Source organism: Cimex lectularius, unplaced genomic scaffold, assembly GCF_000648675.2.
Source record: "Cimex lectularius strain Harlan isolate CLEC.00 unplaced genomic scaffold, Clec_2.1 scaffold49, whole genome shotgun sequence".
NCBI lineage: Eukaryota > Metazoa > Arthropoda > Insecta > Hemiptera > Cimicidae > Cimex > Cimex lectularius.
The window spans coordinates 1666938-1679853 of record NW_019392644.1 but is presented as its reverse complement, the minus strand read 5'-3'; the positions used below and the strand labels follow the sequence as shown (position 1 = coordinate 1679853).

Below are 12916 nucleotides of genomic sequence, written 5' to 3'. Positions count from 1 at the left end.
GTCCAACAAACAAAATTATGGTATTAAAACTTTTGATTTTGTTATTGTTCAAAATCCCTTAATTAATTTTTTTTTCAATAATAGACAATAATTTATAATAAATTTTAATGTAATTGGTAATAAGGCTAAGAGCTAGGCAAAGGAAATACTTCAAAATTGGCAATATTATTCATTTTTGAGTGGCAAATTCCCGGTGCGGCCGTTTGGCGGCCAAATCTTAACGGCTTCGGTTAACTGTCGTCTGACAGGAAAAGTGTTTTCCCGCCGATATTCATCGAAAGAAGACCCTAATCGCTCTTTAAATGTAATAGGAATATAATTAAAAAAAGGTCCAGTCGAATTTTTCAGTATTGCCTATTTCCTCATCGGTGATTTTTAAATTGGCAAAAATTAATTTTCCACCGGAATTCGCGGCCGTCAAAAGCGTGACCTGATTGGCGGGAGAGTTGATCTGCGCACAGGGGTCCATTTCGAGTTTCGGCGTCGATCCGGCTTCACTACACCATCAGTCGACCTTCGAGAAATTACCCGCGCCTTCTTGGTTCCCAACTTGCGACCGGGTGAGTCCGAATTTCTAACTTTGTTGACAAGTTCTTGTAAGCTTTTCCATTTCGAAAGGGCGAAAAAAGCGAAACGGGACGGGCCCGAACGCACCGGCCGGCTTGTCTCTTTTCACCTCCACCCCCTTTACTCGTTTCGGACTTAACCTTTCGTTATTAAGATCCGACGAAGCACCGAGTAGACTACTTTTATTTCAACTAAATTAAAACAGATCTTACTTACACATTTGCTATTTAACCGGTTAAAAACAATTACTAACATCTCAACTTTTCTAACAACGTCAAACAATAAAAAAAGAAAAATTTAACTTTGACCAATATATACTCTTGACATCACTAGTCTCGATTGTAATCAACAACAATTATCCTACATTATTTTCTTTGTGAAAATTAAAATTTAAAACTTTCAGGACTTGGTCGTCCAACCAAATATCTTTATGAAAATTGAGTTTCTTAAATTGTAAATAATTAGGGTATCCAAACTATTCAAAGGCCTGAAAATTGACTGGTAACATAAAGGTGCTATCTGGTGATTTTTTTTTTTTTTTTTTTTGTGTGCCGGTATGAAAAAAAGCTCAGTTGGAAGTCGTGTTCAAATGCAGGATTCGAACTAGGGACCTTTACCTTACGGTGAGCTTCGTGTCAAGGCCTAAATCCTTGCGGCAACTGACGCCCTGACAATCTGATGATACAAATTAACCTGATTATTAGAAGTTACAACTTGAACCGGTGTTTTTATTCATATTTTTTTCTATAGTTTTGATCAAATTTAATTTAAACCATTTCCGTTGCAGTAAATAGCCTCGGATTGCCGATTGACTGATTATGACCTTTCAGTAGATTTGTCAACATGTCTGATCCTCATATTTGCCACAGCGGTTCTTTGTTTGAATCACATTGCATTGCCTGTGGAATTTTCATTAAGAATAATTTGAAAGAAAAAAAAAATTCTAATGGGTGTTAGTACTTGAAAGTCTCTATTATTTCCCCCCCTAATAATTGGCCTTTTTTTCCTTTCTATTCTGGCATGCTCACTGATTGTCTCGACCTTATCTTTTACCAATTCATACCTTTGAAAATGTACTTTTCTTTAAGAATTTGGCACTTTTATACATTAAATTCTGAGATTTCCTCTTGAGTCATGAGTATATTTGGATTTTTTTTCTAGGGCTGGTGCAAAAATAATGCAAGTTTTGAAAAGGCAGTCAAAACTATTTCTAATTTTTATAAAATAAAGAAAATTTAGTCAAATTTTCAGCCACAATCTACACATCTTTGCCAACGTGTAATAATAAACACTTTTATTTCTTTCAAATAAATTTTTTTATTATGACAAAGTCTTGGAAGGCATTTTCAGCTTCACCACATTATCCCTCAATAAGTGATCAAAATGTCTAAAAAAGTAGAAGTCTGTAGGAGAGAGGTCAGTGAATATGGACAGTGCGGTAAAGTTTCATATCCTAAGTCCTTGGCATTGTGACATGTGGCTTGGTGTTATGGTGAAGGAGAATTGGCCCCTTACGGTTTACCAATGCTGGACAAAGACGTTGCAGTTTTCTGTACATTTTGTCAATTTCTTGGAAATTTTTCTCTGTTGTGATAGTTTCACCGTAATTCACGAAATTATATTGAACAACCCCAGCACCTTGTGGTTTCGGGATGTGTTTTGATGCTTCATCCTTGTCCAACCACTGACCTGTACACCTGTTATTGTACAGAATCAATTTCTCATCGCACGTAATGATTCGATCAAGAGGATCATTGTGGTGGTAGAACAGAAGAGATGAGCAAATTTCAAAGCATAGATTTCTTTGGGCTTTAGTTCTTATACCTACTTATCCAGTCCTCTTTACATTACCAATTTGCTCCAGATGGTGAACAACAGTTGAGTAGTCAACAATAAGCTCTTCCGTAATTTTCCATGTTGTCTTACATTAATTTTTCTTGCCTACAGCGACCTTCCCTGTCTTCGAGATAGAAATCTACAAAGCCGAAATCTCTGAAACCATTGCTGCATTCGCTAATGCTTCCCTCCCCCAAACTGTATTGATATTATGCATGGTTTGGGCTGCACTACGCCCAAGTTTGAATTTGTACAGATAAATTTTATGAAAATCTTGTTTGGACATATTTAATTTCACAGGTCCTCCCTCTTATAAAATTCAATATAAACTAAAATGTTTTGTATAAAAGATAAAACTGTTAAGTTTACTCAAAGTATTTGTACTCACTTTTGATTAAACCTAAAAGTTCTTTATTTTGGACATCACTGTATAAATTCATTTTCACGTCTTACATGTATTTGTATAATTTAAACATTGTTTTTAAATACCAGGCCGTGAAGGTGATTTTAATAAAGATCGAAATGTTGGCATGATAAATAAATGTTTTTATAAACCCACATCTCACGGTTGCTAAATAATCATTAACTAACGGTCATTACAAACAACACACTTATTGTAATCAATAAATGAAATTTGAGGATTTAGCTTTGTTTACATGTCAAGCACCTGTGAAAATAAAACAAATTTTCAAAACTTGCATTAATTTTGCACTGACCCAATAAATGAAAAGGCACTATTTTTAATGAATCTGTCATAGAATGATTGTCTCGACTACAATATTCAAGTGTACTTGAACCTAAAGAAGTATCACAGTACTTACCTTCCCTATTGTCACCAAAGGAATTGGCTTTTTTTTCTTTACTTTGTGTTTCTTGGTCATTGTACTACCAGATTATATATATACTGTCAATTCGTGCCTAAGAATGTTCACTTTTCTTTTAGATTTTAAGAACTTTTCTATGTTAAATTGTTTCTCTCTTGCCATCATCATAGGCATTCTGCCTCAGGGCTAGGGAGAGAGAAGATTGCAATATGCAACTGGTAATGTAAATTAAACATGAGCTCATATTATGTGAGTCATAAAAAATTACAAAAAAAAAATAGTTTGTCAGCGATTTATGATTTTCTCGCTAGGCCAAATTATGGTAATGGTGGTAATGTTATTTTCAATGGAGCATAAAATAACTTTTATTTGAGAGGGTTATTTTCTTTTGTGTTAAGATATATGAAGAGAGTAATGTTTAATGGATGTTAGTAAGAAGAAATTGCGCATTGAAAGTACCCTCATACGTTTGCCATGTTTAATTTTTTTTCTTTAATTAACACAACTGTATAATTTCAATGTTGTTTATTAAAAAAAAAAAAAAAAAAAAAAAAAAATCTATGAGCAATTACATAAAATAACATCTGTAATTTTAAATTAAAATAAACACTTTGTTTGACAGACGTAGGTTTTCATAATGAGTACCGAAGATGGAGTAGAGGCAATGGACACAGCACCACCGCCTGTGTCCAAGACGGCCAAAAAGGCGGCGTTAACCGTCGAGAAGATGTACCAGAAGAAGTCACAACTGGAACACATTCTTCTCAGGCCTGATACTTACATAGGTGAGACATATTTGTAAATAATTTCATTTAGTTAATGATTGTTTTTTCTTTTGTTTAGGTTCTGTTGAGCCGGTGACAGAGCTGATGTGGGTTTATGACAAAGAACAGGAGATGATGGTTCAGAGGGAGATAACATACGTGCCGGGTCTGTATAAAATATTCGATGAAATATTGGTTAATGCCGCTGACAACAAGCAAAGAGATCCAAGCATGAACTGCATAAGAATCAATATTGACCCGTAAGTAAATCAAACTTAAAAAAAAAAATAATAATAATAATTTTATTTGCCAACAGAGAAGAAAATTTGATTACTATTTGGAATAATGGTAAAGGGATACCAGTTGTCGAACACAAAGATGAGAAAATGTATGTTCCGACTATGATTTTCGGCCATTTGCTCACTTCATCAAACTATAATGACGAAGAAGAAAAAGTGACAGGAGGCAGGAACGGCTACGGTGCCAAACTGTGCAACATATTCAGTAAAAAGTTCACTGTGCAGACTTCTTCGAAGCAGTACAGGAAGGCGTTCAAACAGACCTGGTTGGACAACATGGGCACGGCTCAGGAGGTCAAGATCAAACAGTCGTCCGAAGAAGACTACACCAAGGTCAGCTTCAGCCCGGACCTGAGCAAATTCAAAATGGAAAAACTCGACAAGGATATTATCGATCTCATGTCCCGAAGGGCTTTTGACGTCGCAGCTTCTACCAGGGGTGTTAAGGTGTTTTTAAATGATGTCAAACTTCCTGTAAGTTATTTAACATTTTACATTTTATACTTAACTTGAGTTAGAAAAAATTCTAAACATTAAACAAAAACTTTTAGATCAAAAATTTTAAAGATTATATAGATTTGTATATTAAAAACAAAGATGATGATATGGGCAACCAGCTGAAGGTTGTTTATGAGAATGTTAACGACAGGTGGGAAGTGGCATTGACAACATCCGAAAAGGGCTTCCAGCAGGTTTCTTTTGTTAACAGTATAGCTACAACTAAGGTAAATGACTAAATTAAATTTGATTTTTATTACCAGAATTTTTCTCATACTTAACATAACATAAACTCACAAGTTAAAATCTTAATGCTTTTGGAATATTAAAAAAGACCATTAGCATCTGAAACAAATTAAATATAAACGAGGCTTAGAAATAAGTATAATTTTGTCTTAAGTCTCACAAGTATTATCCTTTTACTTTTCTTGAACAAACTCAAACTTTTTCTAAATATATATTTTTTAACATATTTATTTATTATTATCCAGGGTGGTCGTCATGTCGACTACATTGCAGAATCTATTACGAAGCAGCTCATCGAGATGATAAAAAAGAAAAACAAAGGCGGCATGCAGATCAAACCGTTCCAAGTGAAGTCGCACATGTGGCTTTTTGTAAATTGTCTCATCGTAAATCCAACATTCGATTCGCAGACGAAAGAACACATGACACTGCAAGCTAAAAACTTTGGGTCAAAGTGCGTCATTTCCGAAAAATTTATGAATCAGGTAATTCAGCAATTTAGTTGAATATCTGGAAATTTATAATAATTAATGTTTAAAAATTAGGTCAAATAATATTTGAAATTTTAGTCATTTCATATTTTTTTTAGGTCGGAAAAAGTGGATTGGTTGAACAGGTCTTAACTTGGGCTAAATTTAAAGCTCAAACAATACTTGAGAAAGCTGCTGGTGGGAAGAAGAAAAATAAGCTGAAAGGTAAATCATCTTTAATCAATTTTGTCCTGGCTTAATCTTGCTGGTCACTTATTTAATTTTTTTTTTTGTTGTTTTTAGACGTGCCGAAACTTGATGATGCTAATGATGCCGGGACAAAACATTCCCTCTCTTGCACTTTGATCTTGACAGAGGGAGATTCAGCCAAAGCGTTGGCTGTGTCAGGGCTTAGCGTCGTTGGCCGAGACAAATACGGTGTTTTCCCATTGCGTGGTAAACTCCTGAATGTCCGGGAGGCTTCTCACAAACAAGTACGACATAGCCTATTAACAATTTAAATTTTGTTATTAATTTGTGTGTTTTTTAATATCTTAAATTAGATTCTGGAGAATGCAGAAATTAACAATATAATCAAGATAATGGGATTACAGTACAAAAAGAAATACGAGACAAGAGAAGATATGGAGACGCTGAGATACGGGAAGATCATGATCATGACAGATCAGGATCAGGTAATTTTTATATACAATTTTTTGTTTATATTTTTAAATTCACTATATAAAATTAAATTTTTAAAGGATGGGTCTCATATCAAAGGACTTATCGTCAATTTCATACATTATAATTGGCCGTCGCTTATTAAAATGCCGTTCCTTGAGGTGTTTATCACGCCTATAATCAAAGCGACCAAACGAAACGAAGAAATCAGCTTTTATTCTATACCAGAATTTGACGAATGGAAGGCGGAAATAAACAATTTGTCTTCATACAAAATCAAATACTACAAAGGTTTTTAATTCAAATTTTTATTTTTTAATTTTTCATACTTAATATTATTGTTTTTAATAGGTTTGGGAACCTCGACTTCAAAAGAGGCGAAGGAATATTTTAGCAATATGGAAAAGCATAGAATAACCTTTAAATACAGTGGACCAGAATGTGATCAAAGTATTATAATGGTAAAATCTATGTTATATTTTGTAACAATTCTATTTGTTAATAATATTTTTTTAATTAAAGGCTTTCAGTAAAAAAGCAGTTGAACAGAGAAAGGAATGGTTAACTAATTGGATGACAGAAAGAAAAAGGAGGAAGGAATTAGGCATGCCTGAAGAGTACCTGTATATGAAGGACACAAAATCAATCACATTCAAAGACTTCATAAACAAAGAATTAGTCTTGTTTTCCAACATGGACAACGAGAGGTCAATTCCGAATGTGTTAGACGGGCTGAAACCAGGTTCGAGGAAGGTCGTTTTCACCTGCCTGAAGAGGAATGACAAAAGGGAAATCAAAGTCGCCCAACTTGCCGGTTCGGTCGCCGAGCATTCTGCCTATCACCACGGTGAAACATCCCTCATGTCAACAATCATCAACCTCGCACAAAACTACGTCGGTACAAACAACATCAACATTCTTCAACCTATCGGTCAATTCGGTACGAGATTGGCTGGCGGCAAGGACGCCGCTAGCCCTAGGTATATCTTCACAATGCTTAGGTAAATTTCAATTATTTTTTATACATTTACAATTATTTTCTAACGTTTATGTCATTTGCAGCCCCTTAGCCAGGTTGATCTTCCATCCAGATGATGAGCCGCTTCTTAAATATCAAAAAGACGACAATCAGAAAATTGAACCCGTATGGTATATACCTGTTATACCGATGGTCCTTGTCAACGGTGCTGATGGTATCGGAACCGGCTGGATGACAAAAATACCAAACTATAATCCTAGGGATATTATAGAAAACTTAAGAAATATGATCAATAATCTAGAACCATCAATTCCTCTTGTAAGTCAAATCCATAATCATTCTGTCACATTATTATTGTATTTGCCAGGTTTTATCTCAAAACTCTCATGTGGGATTTACCCCAGGTGGAACTTTTTTTTTAGTTTTAAAAATGTTTGAAATAATAAACAAGAAGATTTTAAGACGGTTTAAGTTCAAATAGTTGATAGAAGATAGATTTTACATGTGTGATAAGTTCAAAGCATTTGCCAGTTTCAGGGTTAATTGGAAAAAGGATGTTGAGTGTATTATATGTGATGAGATACTTGATGCAGTAACTAAAACTGAGAATATCACAAAACATGTGATATGTTCAACTTGTGAAGCCACACTTCCAGGCAAACATTGATACACATACGGTGTATTAGGTTTGTTCCAACACACAATAACAAACTAAAATGTTGGAAATTAACAAAGATGGTTGTTGAACTTTTTAGACCTAAAATTGTCAATAATAAACAATCTAATAGAAATAGACATATAGAAAACCCACAACTACAGACACTATGATACCAGCGGATTCATCCCACCCATGGTCCCAAAAGGATGTTGGTTTCATTTTCATAGACCGTATGTTAAAATTTCCATTAACACCTGCTAACTATAAAAAAAGAATTAGAAACTATTAAAACCATAGCAAAAAACAACGGGTATCTAGAAATATTTATTGATAGGTTGCTAGTCAAAATAATAAAAAAATTAACTTAAAAAGAATCAACAATAGACTCAGCCACCCCACCATAAATGAATCATTAGGTTTCCGTTGTTTGCCATACATTGGAGAATTATCGGAAAAAGTTAGTAAAATTTTTAAACAAGAAGGTTTTAGAATAGCTTATCGAAGTATGTGGTCACTAAAAAACATCCTCTCGAAACCTAAAGACAAGGTAGACAACTTGGCAAAAAGCGGGGTTTACCAACTCAATTGTAATGATTGTAATATTAAATATATAGGTCAAAGCGGCACAGAAATAAAAACAAGAGTAAAAGAACACTTGCCTAAAAAAATTTGATTGCCTGAAAATTGATTCTGATTTGTTCTCTTTAAATACTCGGAATCTTATTTGTCCCAAACCATTTCAAAAATCCTGAATACATTTATTTATTTTTATTTTGCCTTGCTTGAAAAATTGATTTTACTAACATAGTTGGGTTACGGAAGGAAATAGGGACCTCATTTGAAACTCAAAAATAGTCTGTGTCAGTCTTCTTTCTTATTACATGATCTTTTTTGTCCCTGAAATTTTTCTGTTCTATTTCCTTTCAAAACGAATTTGGATTAGCCCAAAAAAATTATATTAAAAATTCACTTATTAGGTGATGTCAAAGACGTGTATTTCAATATTTTTAGAGCAAATTATATGGCTTATTTAAGGGGTTTTTAGTACATATAATGTAGATTGTTTATGGATTTTTGTTAACATAAATTTGGGCTCTAGTTATAAGTAAGAGAGTAGAAATATCTGCGTATGTCTCTTGATTGCCGAACCCTGGCCAAATCCTTGGACTGTTTTGACAGTCAAAAGCTGATTCCAAACTTGGCCTGAAACATGTTTCAGTTTTCATTTTTAGCGTGTTGGAACCTATTAACCTATTGGAAACCTATTAAAACATGCAACTGTTTCAAAATTTCTATTTTTTTCCACTCATTCCCTGATCCAAGTTTTTCTTTTGTACAATAGTACAAATTTTATTTTATTGATTTTTTTGTGTGTGCAGAAACCGTGGTTTAAAAATTTCAAAGGCGAAATTGAATCTCTCCCCGGTAACAAATTTGTCATTTCTGGTGAAGTTGGAATCTTAGACGAAGGTGACAAGATTGAAATATCCGAGTTGCCAATTGGTGTATGGACAAACTCTTATAAAGAAACGGTGCTCGTTCCCATGTTCCAAGGATCCGAGAAAACGCCTGCGGCAATAACGTAAGCTCTGTCAATTTTTAAGTAGAAGACAAAAAATTTCTTTTCAAAGTTGTTTCTTTATTGTAAACTCTTGATAATATTCAGGGATTTCAAGGAATACCACACGGATACAGTGGTCAAATTTATTGTGACGATGACTCGTGATAAATTTATCAGCTCCGATAAAGATGGCTTCCATAAAGTTTTCAAACTTCAAAACACTATTAGCCTCAGTTCTATGGTAATTAATTGAATAAAAAGAGATGATTGTGTATTTTTGAGATATTCCAATACATTTAATTATTTAGTGTGCGTTCGATCGTGACGGCTGTTTGAAACGGTACGATTCCGTGATCGACATCATGAAGGAATATTTTGAAACTCGTTTGGAGTACTACAGTAAGAGAAAAGCTTATCTCGAAGGCATGTTGCAAGCAGAAGCGGACAAATTGTCAAATCAAGCGAGGTATTTTTCAAAAGAGTCTTAATAAATAATAGTTTTTGAATATTTTTTAAACTTATTTTCTTTGCAGATTTATCGTTGAAAAGTGTGATGGCAGGGTTAAAGTTGAGAACTTGAAACGCGCCAAGATCATTGAGGAGCTCAAAAACAAAGGTTATCGTTCAGATCCCATTAAAGCTTGGAAAAAACTACAGATTGAAAGTGGAAATACAGTAAGATTTTATTTGTTAGATTTTTTGTTTGTTTTTATGTCTTTTATTTTATATATTTTAACAATTATCATTGACATTACAGGAAGAAGAAGATGAGCCAACTGAAGAAAAGGAAGCCGAGCCAACAGTTGAAGGGATGGACTATGACTACCTGCTTGGCATGTCCATGTGGACGTTGACGCTTGAAAGGAAAGAGGACCTGATTAATAAAAAGAATATCAAGGTTGCTGAACTTGAGGAGCTGAGGCTCAAAACGCCGGCTGACATCTGGGAATATGATTTGAACGAACTCTTGAAGAAGGTAGCTTCATTTTAGTTTTCTTTTCCGAATCAGATTAAATTCTTTGTTTCAGTTGACAGAAGTTGAAGAAAAGGAGAGGCAGGAAGAAGCCGCTTCAAACCTCCAAACCACAAAAGGGGCCGCCAAAGGCAAAGGGGGAAAGAAAAAAGTGTTGATGGACATTATCCCGTCCGCTGCTTCTACGAGGGTAAAACCTTTGATCGACCAGGAAATGATTAAGAAGGCCGAAACTGCCAACAGGCTCAAGGAGAAAAAACTCAAAGGACCATCTGTAATTATACCCAATATCTAAAAAAAAATTATTAAAAACAAACCTAAAAAGTATTCTTTTTGTTCTAAAAGAAAAAAGGAGATGCGGGTGAAGAAGGCGAGAAGGACCAGTTTGATCTCTTGGAAGAGGGTGTTCAAAAAACCCTTTCCCAGAGGCTTGGTAATTCGCCCATGATGATTGAGAAAAAAGCAAGGAAGAAACGTAAGTAAAAAGAAAATAAATATTAATTTCAAAAAACCCTAACAACTTTGCCATTTTTCAGAACTGAAACAGACCAAGTTAAACCTAGAAAAGAAAAGCCCAAAGAAGAAAAGAAATCCTTGGACAGATTCAGAAGATGATGATGATAACTTCAACTCCGATGATTCAGGACCTAGTCGTGCTGTCAGCATACCAAGTAGAAATGTGCCAAGGAGAAGTACCGGTAATGTTTTAAAACAATATACACTGCGTTTTTCTGGATATAACACTGCATTTATTTTTCTCCCCAGCATCAGCTATCAAATTTACATTCGATTCTGAGGACAGTGATTCCTCTGCTGGTTTTGTTTCTGTTAATAAGAAAAATGGAAATGACTTCAGTTCAGATGAAGAAATTCCTAAGTAAGTCTTCGACATGTATTTCTGAAAATTCAAATTATATAAAAGTACGCTTGTTTCAGATCGAAAAGCACAAATAGTATTCCCAAAGTTGATACCCCTCCAAAAGCATCTTCAGATGGTGGCAAGAGTGATGATGATGACGATGATCTAAACTTAAAGAGAAAGGATGAGCCTGCGGTAGATTCTGACAAATTGTTTGATTCTCTTCTTGGTTCAGGCTCTGAACAGAAGACGGAAGTTCAACCAAAGTCTAAACCAGCAGGTAAGATGATTCTGTACTTGAACAAAATTTTGCTCATGCTGATTTTTCTTTTCTTTTCTTTATTAAAGCTAAAGCGACAAAACCAAAGGCACCGAAGAAAGCACCGGCTGTGAAGAAAACGGTCAAGAGGCCCAAAAAGAAAGCCTTATCTGATTCAAGTGACAGCGAAGACATGTTTTCCGATGTAATACATAAAAACAACTTCAAATTTTAAATTATCTAGTTTTAATTATTTTTTGAAATGTTTTAGAAGACGAAGAAGAAAAAGCCTGATGAAGAAAGTGAAAATGAGGCAACTGCACTTTCTCGTCAAAGTACGAATAAGAGGGCAAGGAAAGCAGTGACTTACACCTTCGGTGACGATGAACTTTCGTCATAAGTTGAATTTTGTTATTTTCAATTTAAACCAGTTGAGTTTACGAATCTTAACAGATTAAGATACACGTGTATTTTAATACGCCCTCAAGTGTTTACTTGAAACAAATCCTAAATGACGTTTTAAATTATTTTTATCTTAAATATAATTTTACTTATTGGTTACTGATTTTTTTTTTTTTTTTTACTTTTAAGATTTTTGTGTTATGTTTGTATTATTTGCATAATTTTGGCAACCTGAGCTCCTTACCCCTTCTCTTGAAAGGAACATACGTCAATTTTCATTTAAACTCATTAGGAAAAGAATTGAAATAATCTGTTAGACTTAATCTGTTGTTGATTTGTTCTGAAATTGATAAATTATTAAATACATTTACTTATTATTATAACATTTTTTTAGATTGGATATTGAAACATTTTTGTAATAAAACTTTTTTTATTTTAATCTTGTTTGAAAATTTACCCTGACCACGCAATTTGACAAGGAATGAATTAATTTCAGAATATATTAATCCATATGTGTATTTAGTAATCACAATTTACCGCATTAATTATTTTAATTAATTATACTTTTTATCTAATATTTTTGTTAAGATGAAAAAGCTACTGTCACAAATGGGATTTAAACCTATTACTTTCAGCTAATACGTCGCTACGCTAACAATTTGATGTCCAACTAACAATTGGATAAAAAAATTGATTAATTAAAATAATTAATGCGATCAATTATGATTATTAAATACATATATGGATTAATATAATAATTATAGAAGTATTTAATTCGCTAACAGCTCCCCATGGCCACTTCATAAATTGCCGAGAATTGAATCCTGATTACATGAAATTTGAAAATGTGGCAAAAAGAGGGAAAATTCGAAAGGTTGTAGGTTGAGATGAGGAGTCGATGTCCGAGTGGAGGTCAAGTGGTTGGACCAAGGGCGTATTGAGCCGAAAATCCTGGAAATTCCCCAAAGTTTAATTGTTTAAAATATATTTCAAAAATTCTTCCTTCAATAACCCCTTGGTAAAAGGGAATTGGAATATCC

The 12916-nt window shown here is 34.0% G+C and overlaps 1 protein-coding gene across 1 annotated transcript; it reads left to right on the top strand.

The window, feature by feature from the left end:
- Positions 1–314: 314 nt before the first annotated feature.
- LOC106665968 (DNA topoisomerase 2) lies at positions 315–12279 on the top strand. The gene is made up of 25 exons (XM_014392801.2): positions 315–560; positions 3850–4012; positions 4071–4251; positions 4308–4764; positions 4842–5015; positions 5280–5519; positions 5624–5729; positions 5808–5998; positions 6068–6199; positions 6266–6476; positions 6537–6646; positions 6708–7186; positions 7248–7482; positions 9202–9404; positions 9489–9624; positions 9692–9849; positions 9917–10058; positions 10141–10359; positions 10412–10630; positions 10702–10831; positions 10893–11054; positions 11122–11233; positions 11293–11495; positions 11564–11679; positions 11746–12279. Exons 2-25 carry the CDS (start codon positions 3865–3867, stop codon positions 11872–11874), a joined length of 4593 nt encoding a protein of 1530 aa, XP_014248287.1. The 5' UTR covers positions 315–560; positions 3850–3864; the 3' UTR covers positions 11875–12279.
- Positions 12280–12916: the final 637 nt, after the last annotated feature.

Bases quoted from the DNA above. Each gene is read 5' to 3' on its own strand.
- LOC106665968 (XM_014392801.2), top strand. From the start codon at position 3,865: ATGAGTACCGAAGATGGAGTAGAGGCAATGGACACAGCACCACCGCCT. The intron at 4,252-4,307 runs GTAAGTAAATCA...ATTTGCCAACAG, and splicing joins ATAAGAATCAATATTGACCC to AGAAGAAAATTTGATTACTA. The intron at 11,680-11,745 runs GTAATACATAAA...GAAATGTTTTAG, and splicing joins GCGAAGACATGTTTTCCGAT to AAGACGAAGAAGAAAAAGCC.